Source organism: Pinus tabuliformis, chromosome 7 (assembly GCF_031772625.1).
Source record: "Pinus tabuliformis cultivar Carrire ecotype Pingquan chromosome 7, CPIR1, whole genome shotgun sequence".
Classification (NCBI taxonomy): Eukaryota; Viridiplantae; Streptophyta; class Pinopsida; order Pinales; family Pinaceae; genus Pinus; species Pinus tabuliformis.
The window spans coordinates 889,212,521-889,226,455 of NC_142293.1; the positions used below are offsets into that span (position 1 = coordinate 889,212,521).

Consider the following 13,935-nt stretch of genomic DNA (forward strand, 5'->3'; position numbering starts at 1 on the left):
TAATGTTGAGATTTTCTGTCTATAATTGTTTAATGATATATATGACATACGATAACTTGATTGGAAATCATTGGAAAATAATTATCAGATCAGGATCAGTTTCTACAGTGCACTATTGCAGAAGATTCAACAGTAGTCTGCTAAAATGTACAGTCCAAGTGATGCAATTTGAAAATTGAGGTAGAGGAATATAAATCTTAAATTCCATTAGTATAAAGTTTCCTTTAAATCACTGTGTCCCTGATAGTGGTTGACTTGTTTTGTTTCCTGCCCCCTTTTTGGAATTCTATTTTTCCTCCTCAGTGATTTAATAATATAGGTTCTCTCCATCAAAATCTGCAATATTGCTCTATTTCAGTCTATTGTTAACCCTGATAATGAGTGAACTGTTCACTCAAAATGCATATGCATAAAAATTGTTTATGCATATAAAAAAATTTGATAAATGGATTTTCAACAAAAATGAAATGTATCATGCAACATATTCCTCTTCAGCCGTTCAGATAGAAATCTGCAATTCTGTATCAGTAAATATGTCAGTCCAAACCTGGATGTTGGAACTATTCCAAATTCCATTTCTTACAAGACTGCTAGATAGCTTGCTCATATATTGGTTTCAAGATGACGAAAAAAGGAGGTACTTGAACTCAGATAGACATCACTGACACTCTGATCATCATAACAAATGTTAATTATTTAGTTTCTCCAAGTAAATACTACTGCCAATTCAGACATTCAGCGAAGCATAGAAGATTTGGATGATGAGAATCAGAAGTACAAATATCAATATACAGGGACCTATATGCATATATGAATGTAGAGAAGCGCTACAAAATGTGTTTTTGGATAGCAACTTGCAATCTACAAAAAAGGATCAGCTGCATACATTTATTACATTAAAATTTAATGGCCTTCACATGCAAACATGTTATTCTATCGTCAATGAACTTAGTCTGCTTGCTATTTTGGCAGTTTTGTAATCATCTCGCAGCTGAATAAACCTGCATATGACACTTAAACAAGTTAAAACTAATTATAGTCCACTGAAAAGACACAAGCTCGCTCTGAAGAGAATTCATACCTTAAAGCATCTTTGCGAATACTTGGGCTACCTTCAAACAAAGTGGTAAGGCTTTCTGGGGCAACAATAAATACATTTGCCAGGCTGGAGGAACCTCGTCATAGAACATGGAAATTTAGTCAAATAATTATAATATAACATTCATGATGACTAACAATTGAAATATAATTCCTTTCTTACTTACATTCCCAGTAATTCAAACTTTTCATCAACTGCAGGTGCATTGAATCTATGCACAAACTCTGTGTACTCTGTAATGTCACGCTTCAATCGTAAACCCCCACTGCACAATAACAGGTCTTTCTGAGACTCTAGACTGAATAAAAGTGAAGTACACATATTCAAGATCCACATCCACATCTTTGTATCAGTGTTTTGGTAATACACAGAAAAGAAATATAGCAGAGGCAAAAAGCTCCTGGGTGAATGACCAAAAGCAAAAAAAACAGAAAACTAATACTAAGTTGGAAACTTGGCATCTGGCAATAAGACACATTTAACTTGCATAAATTCTTCGCGGAATTTTTTTCTTTTTCTTTAATTCAGGAGAAATGCTTCTGTACATTTGACCGGTTTTTATATGAAACTTCAAAGAAGAAACTTTTCTTTGAAAGAGAAATAATGTCCTTGCCCCCATTAAATTCCTATGATTATCTTCTCCAACATGTCGTAAGACAATGCATTAAAAGGAATTTATTTTTCTCTAGAATCTCCCTTCAGACCAAGGTGGTCTAATGGAACAAGGTTAGTAGTTTACTTCTATCAGGATATTGAGGTTCCAAACCCTAGGATATCTGTTTACAAGTTCCCAGATCCGTTGATGTTCTCACTAGCAAGTGGCTGATGAAAAGTTTCTAACTTTCTATTATACAATTTACATTGTTTATCCTCCCAGGGGTATTTTGATTGGTATGTCATCTTATTTCAAAGAAGCATGTTATATAATTTGCTATGTCTTAACTGATTCCTTGCTCAAGATATAATGATGGTACTGGTTTTGGGATGATTAGTTATAAGAAACCCTTCTCAGATTTTGAGAATTTCATAGTTCTAAAGGCATTAGAGAATTTTTGAGGTCTAAAATGGGCTTCTTAAGGAAATTTATAAAATAATAGCAGAAATTATAAAATAAGATTAGATTACTTCATCAAATTTTGGAGTGAAAAATAAAAAATAAATAAAAGAAATAAAAGATAAAAATAAATAAAACTATTTTTTTAACTTGTATTTTCAAGTTATCTTCCTACAATTTTACTCAAATTTTGAGCGGGAGCACTTGTTGGATGCTTCACATCCAAGGAGTACCCATATTGAATATTTTCAATGGATCTCGCTACACAAAAAATGATAAATACATGGAAAAACATGATTGCAATCACATTTTTCATGTATTTCTCATTTTTTGTATAGTGGGCTCCATTTAAAGTATTCAACATGGGTACTCCTTGGATGCAAAATTAAATTTTGTATTCAACGAGTGCTCCTGCTCAAAATTTGAGTAAAACTGTAGGGATATAAGTTGAAAATACAAATTGAAAAAATAGTCTTTCATTTTTTAATTTTTTTTATCATTTTATCTTTTTACTCCAAAAATGGTGAATCATTCCCCATCGTTGACATCATCATCTTCAATTCTATTGGTTCTTATAAAGTTGATGTTGGTTGTACATTTTTGTTTTGAGGCCCATTTTTTACCTCATAAATTCACTAATTGTTTTATAATTTATATGGTTTTACTTCACAAAATAGTTCATCATCTCACGGAAAGCTTGAAATCTGTCATTTGGTTAAGATGTTATCACTTACTCTATCTTTGTTACAAAAAAATAATTGCAGATAATAATTATTATCATTGTTGAATAAGAATATTAATTGATGTACAATAGCCCTCGTGATGGTTTACTATATAACATTGACTAGTCACAAGGCGAAAGGGTGCGTGCCCCTTGACTTTTCATTTAATTAATTAATTAATTATTATTTATTATATTTATAACATTGCCACCCCCTTTAAAATTGCTTTGTCCTCAAAGCAAAAGGATAATGAGGGGTATTGTTGGAAAAAAAAATTATATTTCCCATGATGCATCTTCTCCAAGAAGGTTTTTCCATTTGACAAGGTATTCTTTGATGATTTTGGAACATGACAATTTTTCTCAGTGGCAAGAATTCCTTCTAGTTCTAAAATAATTCTTCCTTGACAATCGAAGTTAGAAATCTCTTTTTGAAAAGGTTGGGCTTGTACCAACACCCTCTTGAGGTAAGACACATGGAAGATATTATGGATGCGATAGTTGTCAGGGAACTTCAACCCATAGGCTACTTTGCTAATTTCTTTTGTTGATTTGAAAAGGCCCATACAATTTTGGAGCCAATTTGTTTTTTCCTTCTTGTTTAAGTGAAAATTACTTGTAAGGTTGGAGTCTTACATGTTGAATTTTGTAGCTATGGATTGTCTTCATAATTAATATTTTTATCATTATGTACTTGCAACATTAAAGAATTATGTAAAGAATGTTCTTCATGCTCAAAAGAAAATTATTTCAAAGTCATGTTCTTCAAGTACTTGTCAAAAGAAAAGTTATAAGGCATGTTCTCCATGACCTTGTCAAAAGAAAATTTAAATTTTTGGTTTTGGCTCCACAAGAAGTCCAAGTCAACCCTCCTTAGATCAAGTCGGTCTGACCCAAAGGAGGCAACCATTTGACCCATCCAAAGAGACTATAAATAAGCAATTGTTCACCCTCCAAAGTGGCAATTCAGATCACTCATCTCAAACATATTTCTGCTCATCTAAGCAAAGAAGCACAAGAAGAAGAAGGTCGAGGACAAGAAGAGAAGAAGATCGAGATTTCTCCATTTGTTTGACCTCTCTCTCTCGTACGTGTGATTGTTTCTCTCTCTTATGCTGCTCGCACATGTGAACTGTTCTGGGTTGAGTTTCTGTGGGTAATTTTTGTGGATAAGTCCAAACTTTCTTTGGTAGGGACATGCCGAAATTTGGACCTATTGCAGACTTTGACCAACCCATTTAGCAAATGTTTGCAGAGGGTTGCCTTGGATTCTTGGCGGACAATTTGTCTTGTCATCTTGTTGGTCAGTCTGTCTATGACTTTGATGTCTCTCTTGTTGAATTGATTCTGTAAGGAAACGATTGTTGGGATTTTACCCCGAGTGGGTTTTCCCAGGGTAAACTTTGTGCATTATGATCTCTACTGTTCATTTTACTTTTATGGTTGAATTTCTAAAGTGCAATTGCTCAATGAAGAAATTGTAAATGCTAAAAGAAGATATAAATCATCAGAAGTAATTATTCGTGTTCAAAAATTAGTGCTAGTCTCTATTGCACGTGAAAGTACATGGTATCAGAGCTTAGGTAAAAGAGCATCCTCAAGAAGTCTAGATTTGCCCTGTTATTCATGATTTGAAAGACAAACATGTTTTGTATTTTAACTAAGGAAGCCCTAATCTCAGATGGAATGAATGTCATCTATGCTGGAAATAATACCCCTACTTATGAAGACAAGATTCATATTAAAAGAAGGAAAGACCATGATCTAGTTTTAAGGTTAAGGCATTCTTACATTTATGAAAAGGATAGAAGCCATAGTCCAAAATTCTGAAGAGGACCAAGGGTATTTTGAACAGGTTTGGAAAGGCCTCGGGTCTCCCTAAGATAAGCCAAAAATCCTCATAGAAAGACCTTAGTCAATGTTGAGAAATTTAGGGCATCAATAGATAGGTGATTTCTCTACTTTGATAATTTCTTGTGAGTGCCTTTTTACTTCTTGATTATGATCTTCTCTTTCTTATGTTATTATGTGTTCTTTTCATCAAGACAATTACCAATGCATGAACAATAAAGAGATAAGAGACACAGTATATAGGTTGTCAACCAGGGCCAAAACCTCTCACTCTTTGAGAGGAAAACCCAAATAAATTCTTCTTATAGAAACTTCAATTGACGAATACCAAGACCATGACAAAGACCGTTGACACTAGAGCCCTTCCAAGACCAAGTCACAAGCCTCCTCTTCACCCTTAGGTCAACACTGCTCTTCTTCTTCCTCTTCTTGGCTTCCTTCAGAATTTCGGCCTCTTCTTGTAGGTCTGCAACTTTTTGCTTCACAACAAAAACCCTAGATCAGCTTTTGATCCTTGAATAGTCTCCTTTTAGAGGGAGATTCTTTTCACTTCTACTCAACTTCCCTTCAACGAAGTCTTTACCCAATCTAGATTATCCTTATATGACTGCAATCTTCGGCTTCCCTTTGCAAACTTCAGATCTGCAATCTTCACATGTGTGAGGGTAGACTAGCCCAAAAACAGTGCCACAATGATGTCACTATCTTCGCTATCCCTTCCTCTTCCTTCGCTGATGTTAAGGCTCCTTCTAAGATGATTTTCACACTTGGTTATTTCAGACTTTCTTGACCGAATTGTTCATTTCCAAATGAGGTTGAGCACTGCTATATATAGTGGTTTGTCCATGACTATTAGGCCGACATGATCACTGGAATAGGCCAACATCATCTTTCTAGTATTATCCCTTTCATTGTAGGTCGACTTGAGTGAGGACTAGTGACAAGGTCTTGGAGGGTGAATTACAAAAACAAAATTGACTTTTACAATGTGTAACATGCCTTCAATACATGACAATGACTCTTTAGACTTTTATGACTAGATGACAAAATCCCTAAGGTCTCACAATGGGATCCTTAACTAAAAATAAAATCTCTTGCTCATGAAACCCATGAGGCAAGCATTACAATAATTTTATTTTTCTTCTTTACATCTTTTACATAAAATCACAATTACATGTCATTATGAAGACCAAACCTAGTTACACTTTTCAACACTCCCTCTTAACTAGGGAGGTATTCATAATGATACTTGGTCATTCTCAATCTGAAGAATTTCTCATAAAAAGAATCAGATTGGTAACCCATCTATATAGCATCATATCAACCAACATTGTCACATAGCAAGGCGTTGACTAACAGCTCTATCTCTCCACAAGATCTGAGCGCAATGTTGGCGAGACCAATGATTCATAGACACTCATCATTGTCTCTCTTGGAACATACCCTACTTGGGTTCTCAGGGTGTGTTCCACCAAGACTATTCTTATCTTGGATTACTAGTCCTCAAACAATATCAGTCCTTTACGAGTACTCTTATCTTGGATGCCCTATCTCATCCTCAAAGAGCATCAGATGCCAGATGTTTACCCAATCCTCCATTCTTTCTTCCCAGTGAAGACAAGAATGATGTGTCTATATCTCCCTCACAATTAGGGAGGATATATTGCTTCCAAGTTTCTATCAAGCAAAAATACTTGTTTCCAGGCTCCCTCTTAGCTAGGGACCTACAACAGCTCCTCATGTGGAGATGATGGGACAACCAACTGCTTGAAGAGCTCCTTCTTTCGATGTCCTGAATTTCTTCTTTGTCATGGAGTCTTCATCTTTTGGGACTTTCTAATTGGGCACAGACCATCCATCACTTCCATCCACGATTCAGTCATGTCATCATTCGTCTCATCAGAAAGCGATCCATCAGTCTACATCTAGCCTTGCTTCATGTCATGTTGCCTTCTTTATGTTTTGTCCTTCGGAATGATCTTACATCATTCTACATGGTTCTCCTTGAGGACATTCACAGTTTTCCCTTGGAAATCCCGCATAATCTCATCCAAATATTTGTTCAAAAATAAGAAATTAACACTTAAATCAAATTACCTTTGTGATGGTCCTTCATCATGAAATCTTCCTGATGGCATCAGCATCCTGCATATAAGTTGACACATTTCCCAAATATGTATATCGTCAAGGTTCTCTATCTTTCTTTGACTTCCATCAGAGTCTTCATATCTTTCGGCGAGATGTCATAGTTAAATCTCTTAGTTCCCGAATGTTGATTGCCTTCTTCCATGGTTGCATAGTCTACAATCTCTTCCTTCCTTTCTTCACATGTTTCATTCCCAAGAGCTTCTAATTAGAGTTCCTCCAATTACTGTCAATCACCTCATATTCCATATGAGGACATATTATGTTGATTTCATCTAGTGTGACCCATGCCTTGCTGCATCCTTATATAGAAGAAGATACTTTCCCTTTGATCATGCTTCTCAAGATAGAGTAGTGATCTATGTTACTTCCAACCATCTGACATGACTTTATAATATTCCGTACAAGCATACATACCTCATTTTTACTTTAAGTCATCTAGGCTTCTTTCAGCAGCTTCCTTGATTGAAAAGAGCTTCAATCCTTGATCTAATTCATCTCTTATGTCATCATATCATCATCCCATGAATTCTACAAGTTGGAGTTACTGATGAAACACTTGCTTCCTTTCTAGATTGGTAATTCTTCCGATGAAGATTCCATCAAAGAATCTCGAGGATCTTGCATATCCCTATCCAGCAGATGTTACCTTTTGACTAATGTATGATGAGCCTTGTCCTGGATGACTTCTTCCATTTTCTCATAAGTGTCATTTGAGCTTTGAATGAGGTTCCCAAGAGCTATATCCTTCATAGTTGACTGCCATAGATTTTGTGTCAGACATCCTTCATGTTTCCTATGGTGATGTCACGAGCTCTTACTTCTAATGCTTCTACCATGATGTCATCTTCTAATATGATGCATCCTATCATATTTACAATGCTTCCTATCTAGATAGATATTATTTACACAAGTGAAGAGTACTTAGTGGAGGAGATTATCTCATTCATAGTAGAGATCTCTCACTTCCTCCTTCTTAAGCTTCTTCTTCTCAGGTTCTTCCACTTCTTCGGTAATATGGGCTTCTTCCTTATTTCTCTTGTTATTGTCCTTCTTAAGTTTAGGACAATCTCTTCTATAGTGCCCATATTCTTGACATCCATAGCATTGAACCTTTTCCATGTTCTTCTTTTTCTTTTGGGGACCAAACTTTCCAAATTTTCCCTTTCTCTTTGCCATAGCAGCATATGCTTGGTTTTGTTCATTTGATCCCACATCAAATTTTTCCTTTAATCTGGTTTCTTCAATTTTGCAGAGAGACCATAGATCATGGAAAGGAGTGGCTTCTTTCTTCCCATAAATACTTGAAGTGAAGTTTCCCCATTCCTCTGGTAGTGCATTTAATACTACAATGGTCATTTCTCTGTCACACATTATTTCAGCCAGATCTTGAAGTTGATCTTTTATTTCAAAAATCCTCATGAAGTATGAGGTTATTCCTTCTTCCTTTGAAATCTTCAATTTGTAGAGTTCTTGCCTTAGAGAGATAACTTCTCCTGCAGTACTCACGGAAAACAACTCTACCAATTTGTTATATATATCTTTTGAAGTTCTTAATTTTGATACATATGGGATGGGGGAGTCCTTAGGGATTCTATGAGAATCCTCTGAGCCCTCACTCCCCTTTTCATGTACCTAACAAGTGTTTGAGCATCTTCTTTAGGAGGTTTGGTGATTGAGCCCTTGATGTGTTCCATGACTTCATTCTCAATAAGGTTTAGATTTGTTCTTTTCTTCCATGAAAGAAAATTTGAATCCCCAACCAATTTGTTTCTCTCCTTGCAAAAAGACATTTTGATAGATTAAGATGAAGTCATAGATATACTTACTTGAGTAGATGTTGCTTTCTCCACTTGCTTCCTCCTTTAATTTGATAATGATATAGATAGTAGAAGACTACTTCTTGATAGATTTCTTCTTCAAGAGTAATCCTTGATCCCTTTGGGAGAGAGATCACTTTGATGGAGTTCTTCAAAGGTTAAAGCTTTGCTTTAATGAGAGAGAGCTTGCCTCACAAACCCTTTTGAAGATGATGACAATGTTCTTCGATCTAGCCTTCTTCAGTCTTTGAAAAAGCTTCTACTCCTTAGATGATGGTTGAGTGATGATCTTAAAAATGCTTTTAGGTTTTTTGGTCTTTCTTTTTGCTTCCTCCTTGATGATGATCCCAAGACTTTTGCTGAAGTAGATTTCTTCGATCTAGGGTTTTGGTATGATGTAGATCTTGAACTTTCGCTTTGGTATTCTTCGACTTGCTTTGATCCCTTTCTTGAAACTCGATCCTTGTGTGTCTCTTTGATTAGATGCCCCTTCTTGACTTTGTCACCTTAGCTCTGATTCCATGTTGAGAAATCTAGGGCATCAATAGATAGGTGATTTCTCTACTTTGATAATTGCTTGTGAGTGCCTTTTAATTCTTTATTATGATCTTCTCTTTCTTATGTTATTATTGGGTTCTTTTCATCAAGACAATTACCAATGCATGAAAAATAACGTGACAAGAGACACAGTATATAGGCTGTCAGCCAGGGCTAAAACCTCTCACTCTTTGAGAGGAAAACCCAAACAAATTCTTCTTATAGAAACTTCAATTGACGAATACCAAGACCATGACAAAGACCCTTGACACTAGAGCCCTTCCAAGACCAAGTCACAAGCCTGCTCTTCACCCTTAGGTCAACGTTGCTCTTCTTCCTCTTCTCGGCTTCATTCAGGATTTCGGCCTCTTCTTGTAGGTTTGCAACTTTTTTCTTCACAACAGAAACCCTAGATCAACTTTTGATCCTTGAATAGTCTCCTTTTACAGGGAGACTCTTTTCACTTCTACTCGGCTTCCCTTCAACAAAGTTCTTTCCCAATGACTTTTACAATGTGTAACATGCCTTCAATACATGGAAATGACTCTTTGGACTTTTATGACTAGATGACAAAATCCCCAAGGGCTCACAATGGGAGCCTTAACTAAAAATAAAATCTCTTGCACATGAAACCCATGAGGCAAGCATTAATAATTTTATTTTTCTCCTTTACATCTTTTACATAAAATCACAATTACATGTCATTATGAAGACCGAACCTAGTTACACTTTTCAACAGTCAAAAGGCTATGTTTCAAGAGGAGCGAGAGCCTCAGAAATTGATAAGTCAGCATGCCTCATTACAAGATCAAAAGGATCGAATCCCTTATTTAACGTCGAAGTCATTATTGCATTTGTGAGAAGATTAACGACTCCAATTTATGTTGAAGGTAGGTTGAAAGGCTTCGTTATATTTCAAGAGACTGTCGGATGCCTCATTTTGAAGTCTTAAAGACCGAATTCTCTAAGGTCGAGAATGCCTTTGTCGAAGATGAAGTGTGAGAGATTACGAGTTTGATTGACCATGTCAACAAGAAGGCAAAATCGTTGGAGCATGCCTTGTTCGCGAGTATTCTTGAGCATAATTTTAGTAATGTTTTGTATTGACCTACTAAGCTAGTAATGCCATTGTGCATAAGATCTTCTCTTTGAACTGTGGAAGACCCTGTACATAAAAGAAGGGATTGAATTGACTTGAAGTATTTCATATAGATCTGTTATACCTGAAGGACTTTGTTGCCATGCAAAACACATCACAGTATTGGGTTGTTCAAAGAAGAGTATTTGGCCTGAAACACAGACCTATATAGAGATCAGCAAAGCTAGAAGTCTATGGTTAATTCTTGGAAGAAGAGGTATGTATCATCAATAATTTCATTTAAAGTGTTGTTAGACCTCAATGATCCCTTGTCATCATAAAGGACTCTCAATAAAAACCAAGGATAGTCCTAGGTGAAAAAGTATGTGTTAAAGACTTGTATCATAAATTTCTTTGGAAGTTGTCGATGTCCAGTATGCTTTGTAAAATCAAAACTACAAAGACTATGTCAATATTATGGAAACATTGCCTTACAAATCATATGCAGTTATAGATGGATCCTTAAAGAATCCTTTAAGGACAATTATTGATGCATAGCATATAAACCATCTTGGTGTATTCAAGTATGGCATGAGAACCTATGTGAGTGCAAAAGTGATGTCCAAAAGATGCAAATCGATAATACCATCTACTACAATGATATGTCTTGCATTGACAACATGAGTTTGCAATTGTAGCTCGATAAGGCTTGAAGAAAGCTTGGGTACTCAAGCATGTCACAAATATAAGGAACGAACCTTGCAAGAATGTTTCACAAGCTGAAGTGACATATATATTATAATGTCAAGGTTTTGTGTTTCCTCTTGGAACATTGTGATTAAGGAGCAGGACATTGTTACAAACGTTGACACCTTCAGCTATTGAAATTTCGGAAGATGCATTGTATATGTTGATGCTAAGAAAGCTCACCTTGATGAAGGAAGTGCATTAACATGAAAATCTCACAATGAAGAAGAAGTTAAGTACTCTTTCAAGGTTGAATGTCCGGTCAAGAAAGATGAGTGATTTGCAGAACTCGATGTGTAGGCCACTTGGGTTGAAAGATTTGAAGAAAAAAAAACAATGTTTGGCTGAACTACTAGCATTGTATTCGAAACCAGAACCAGTGACCAAACCAGTCCACCTAATAAATAGGGTTTCAAGCCAGAACCGGTCAAACCGGGACAGGTTATATCTCAATGAACCGGTTTTAAAAAACACATGAAATAATTAATTTTTAATGAAGAAAAACTACTCTTAAGATTTAAAGCCATGATTCCAAACCAATAGATACAAAATATGCAAAGTTTGTTCATATATATACCATGTAAAGGTGAATATACCAAAATGGCACCAAGTGCAGTACATAACAGCAACAAAATATATAATAAATGAGGCTCTAAATGGCCTCTAGAGTCCAAAAACAAAGCCTACAAGCTATGGGGCCACTAGCCTACTATAAGTCTACATATATGATATTAGTGATCAACGTTATCACTTGAAACTTATCATGATCAAACCTAGTCGCTTGAGTCTCGACTCCCAAACTTTGCAACTACATGAGTCACAAACTTCTTTGTTGGTTCAGTGACTTGAGTCTCAAACTTCTGAAGGTATTCTACCCTAATATGCCCTAATACTTCATTTGATTCTCTACATGGCTTTACATGGCCTCTTATCCTAGCCAAGTGTTGATTGAACATGTTTATACCATAGTTTTAGAATAATAAATTGGGTTTCAAACTGAAACCGGTCAAACCAGGACTGGTTAGATCTCAATGAATAGGTTTTAAAAGAACACATGAAATAATTACTTTTTAATGAAAAAAACTATTTTTAAGATTTAAAACCATGATTCCAAACCGATAGACACAAAATATGCAAAGTTTTCTCATATATATACCATGTAAAGGTGAATATATCAAAATGGAACCAAGTGCAATACATATCAGCAACAAAATATATAATCAATGAGGCTCTAAATGGCCTCTAGAGTCCAAAAACAAAGCCTACAAGCTATGGGGCCACTGGCCTACTACAAGTCTACATATATGATATTAGTGATCAACATCATCACTTGAAACTTCTCATCATGATCAAACTCAGTTGAGTCTCGACTCCCAAACTTTGCAACTGCTTTAGTCACAAACTTGTCTATCGGTTCACTAACTTCAGTCTCAAACTTTTGAAGGCATTCTGCCCTAATATGCCCTATTAATTTATCTGGTGCTCCACATGGCTTTATATGGCCTCCTATCCCAGCCAAGTGTTGCTTGAACCTACTAATACCCCTTCCTTCAATAGATTTTTGGCAATATTTGTAGATTATTTTGCCATCAATCATATCACAATGAGCCCATGCAGTATCCTTGGCTTTTGGAGGCATGGTGACTACTACATAGCTCAAACTCTATGTTCTTCCACTACTCCAGCAAAAACTCAACATTCTCCAAGCTCACAATGAAGCTTACAAAAACTCTACATGAGATGTGTGAGGCAAATGAGAGGGGAGACCTCCTTTCATTGGCCTGGAGGGGTTGCTTTTGGAGGGAAACAACCCTTATTTTCCCTCCAAATCACCTCACAAGCCTCCAAGAATGCATCTGGTGGGTCCACGGTCGACGTGCCAATGAATCAACCAGTTTATGATGGAATCGTCCGGTTTATGTGAAATCGGCCAATTTATGACGGAATCAACCGATTTATGGGAAAATCGCCCAATTTATGACAGATTTAGTTGGTTTATGGGAAAACCGGTTGGTTCCGCCATAAACCAGTCGGTTTATGCCCGGTATGTCTAAAAAAGGGCGAATGATGCATCGAACCAGGTTTTTTAACCAGTTTGGTTGGTTTGGCCAATGAACCAGACAATTTGACTGGTTTACGGTTCAGACTGGCCGATTTTTACAACCATGGTTTATACCCCCTCCTTCAATAGATTTTTGGCAATATTTGTAGATCATTTTGCCATCAATCATATCACAATGAGCTCATGCAATATCCTTGGCTTTTGGAGGCATGGTCGCTACTACTTAGCTCAAACTCTCTATTCTTCCTCTACTCTAACAAAAACTCAACACTCTCCAAGCTCACAATGAAGGTCACAAAAACTCCAAATGAGATGTGTGAGGCAAGTGAGAGGGCAGACCTCCTTTTATTGGGTTAGAGGGGTTGTTTTTGGAGGGAAACATCCCTTAGTTTCCCTCAAAACCACCTCAAAAGCCAAGAAAACCGTGTTCGGTGGGTCCGCAACCGACCTAGCAGTGAATCGGTCAATTTATGTCCCGTTTGACTATAAAATTGGCGAGGAGGGCAGTTCGACCCAATTTTTCCACTGGTCCTGTGGCTTTGGTTAATGAACCGATTGGTTTGAAAGCTTTTCGGTTCAAACCGATCAGTTTTGAATAACATGGCTGCTAATGAAGCTCAAGTATGCTTGGCCAATGGAATATGAAAGGAGAATTTACACATTCCAAAATATGTTGGACTTGCAAGAGGCGTAAAATGGTTTTGTAAATTTCTACGATTTGGAAGACTGAAAGTCTTGGATATGAAAAATTCTAGGGTTTTAGACATTTGGATATCTAGGGTTTGTAAACCCTAGCAGGCAAAAGGGGCTTGGATAAGAAA

At 36.4% G+C, this 13,935-nt stretch overlaps 1 protein-coding gene across 2 annotated transcripts in view; it reads right to left on the bottom strand.

Annotated features, from left to right (window-relative positions):
- Positions 1-673: 673 nt before the first annotated feature.
- The window catches only part of SEC10 (exocyst complex component sec10), a 320,447-nt gene continuing 307,185 nt past the window's right edge, over positions 674-13,935 (bottom strand). For both annotated transcript variants that reach the window (XM_089459095.1, XM_089459096.1), the window contains exons 23-25: positions 1,266-1,364; positions 1,082-1,165; positions 674-1,001 (exon numbers count right to left, since the gene is read on the bottom strand). In XM_089459095.1, the coding sequence (XP_089315221.1) occupies positions 929-1,001; positions 1,082-1,165; positions 1,266-1,364 (256 nt within the window). In that variant the 3' untranslated portion in view covers positions 674-928. The remainder of the gene's footprint in view (positions 1,002-1,081; positions 1,166-1,265; positions 1,365-13,935) is intronic.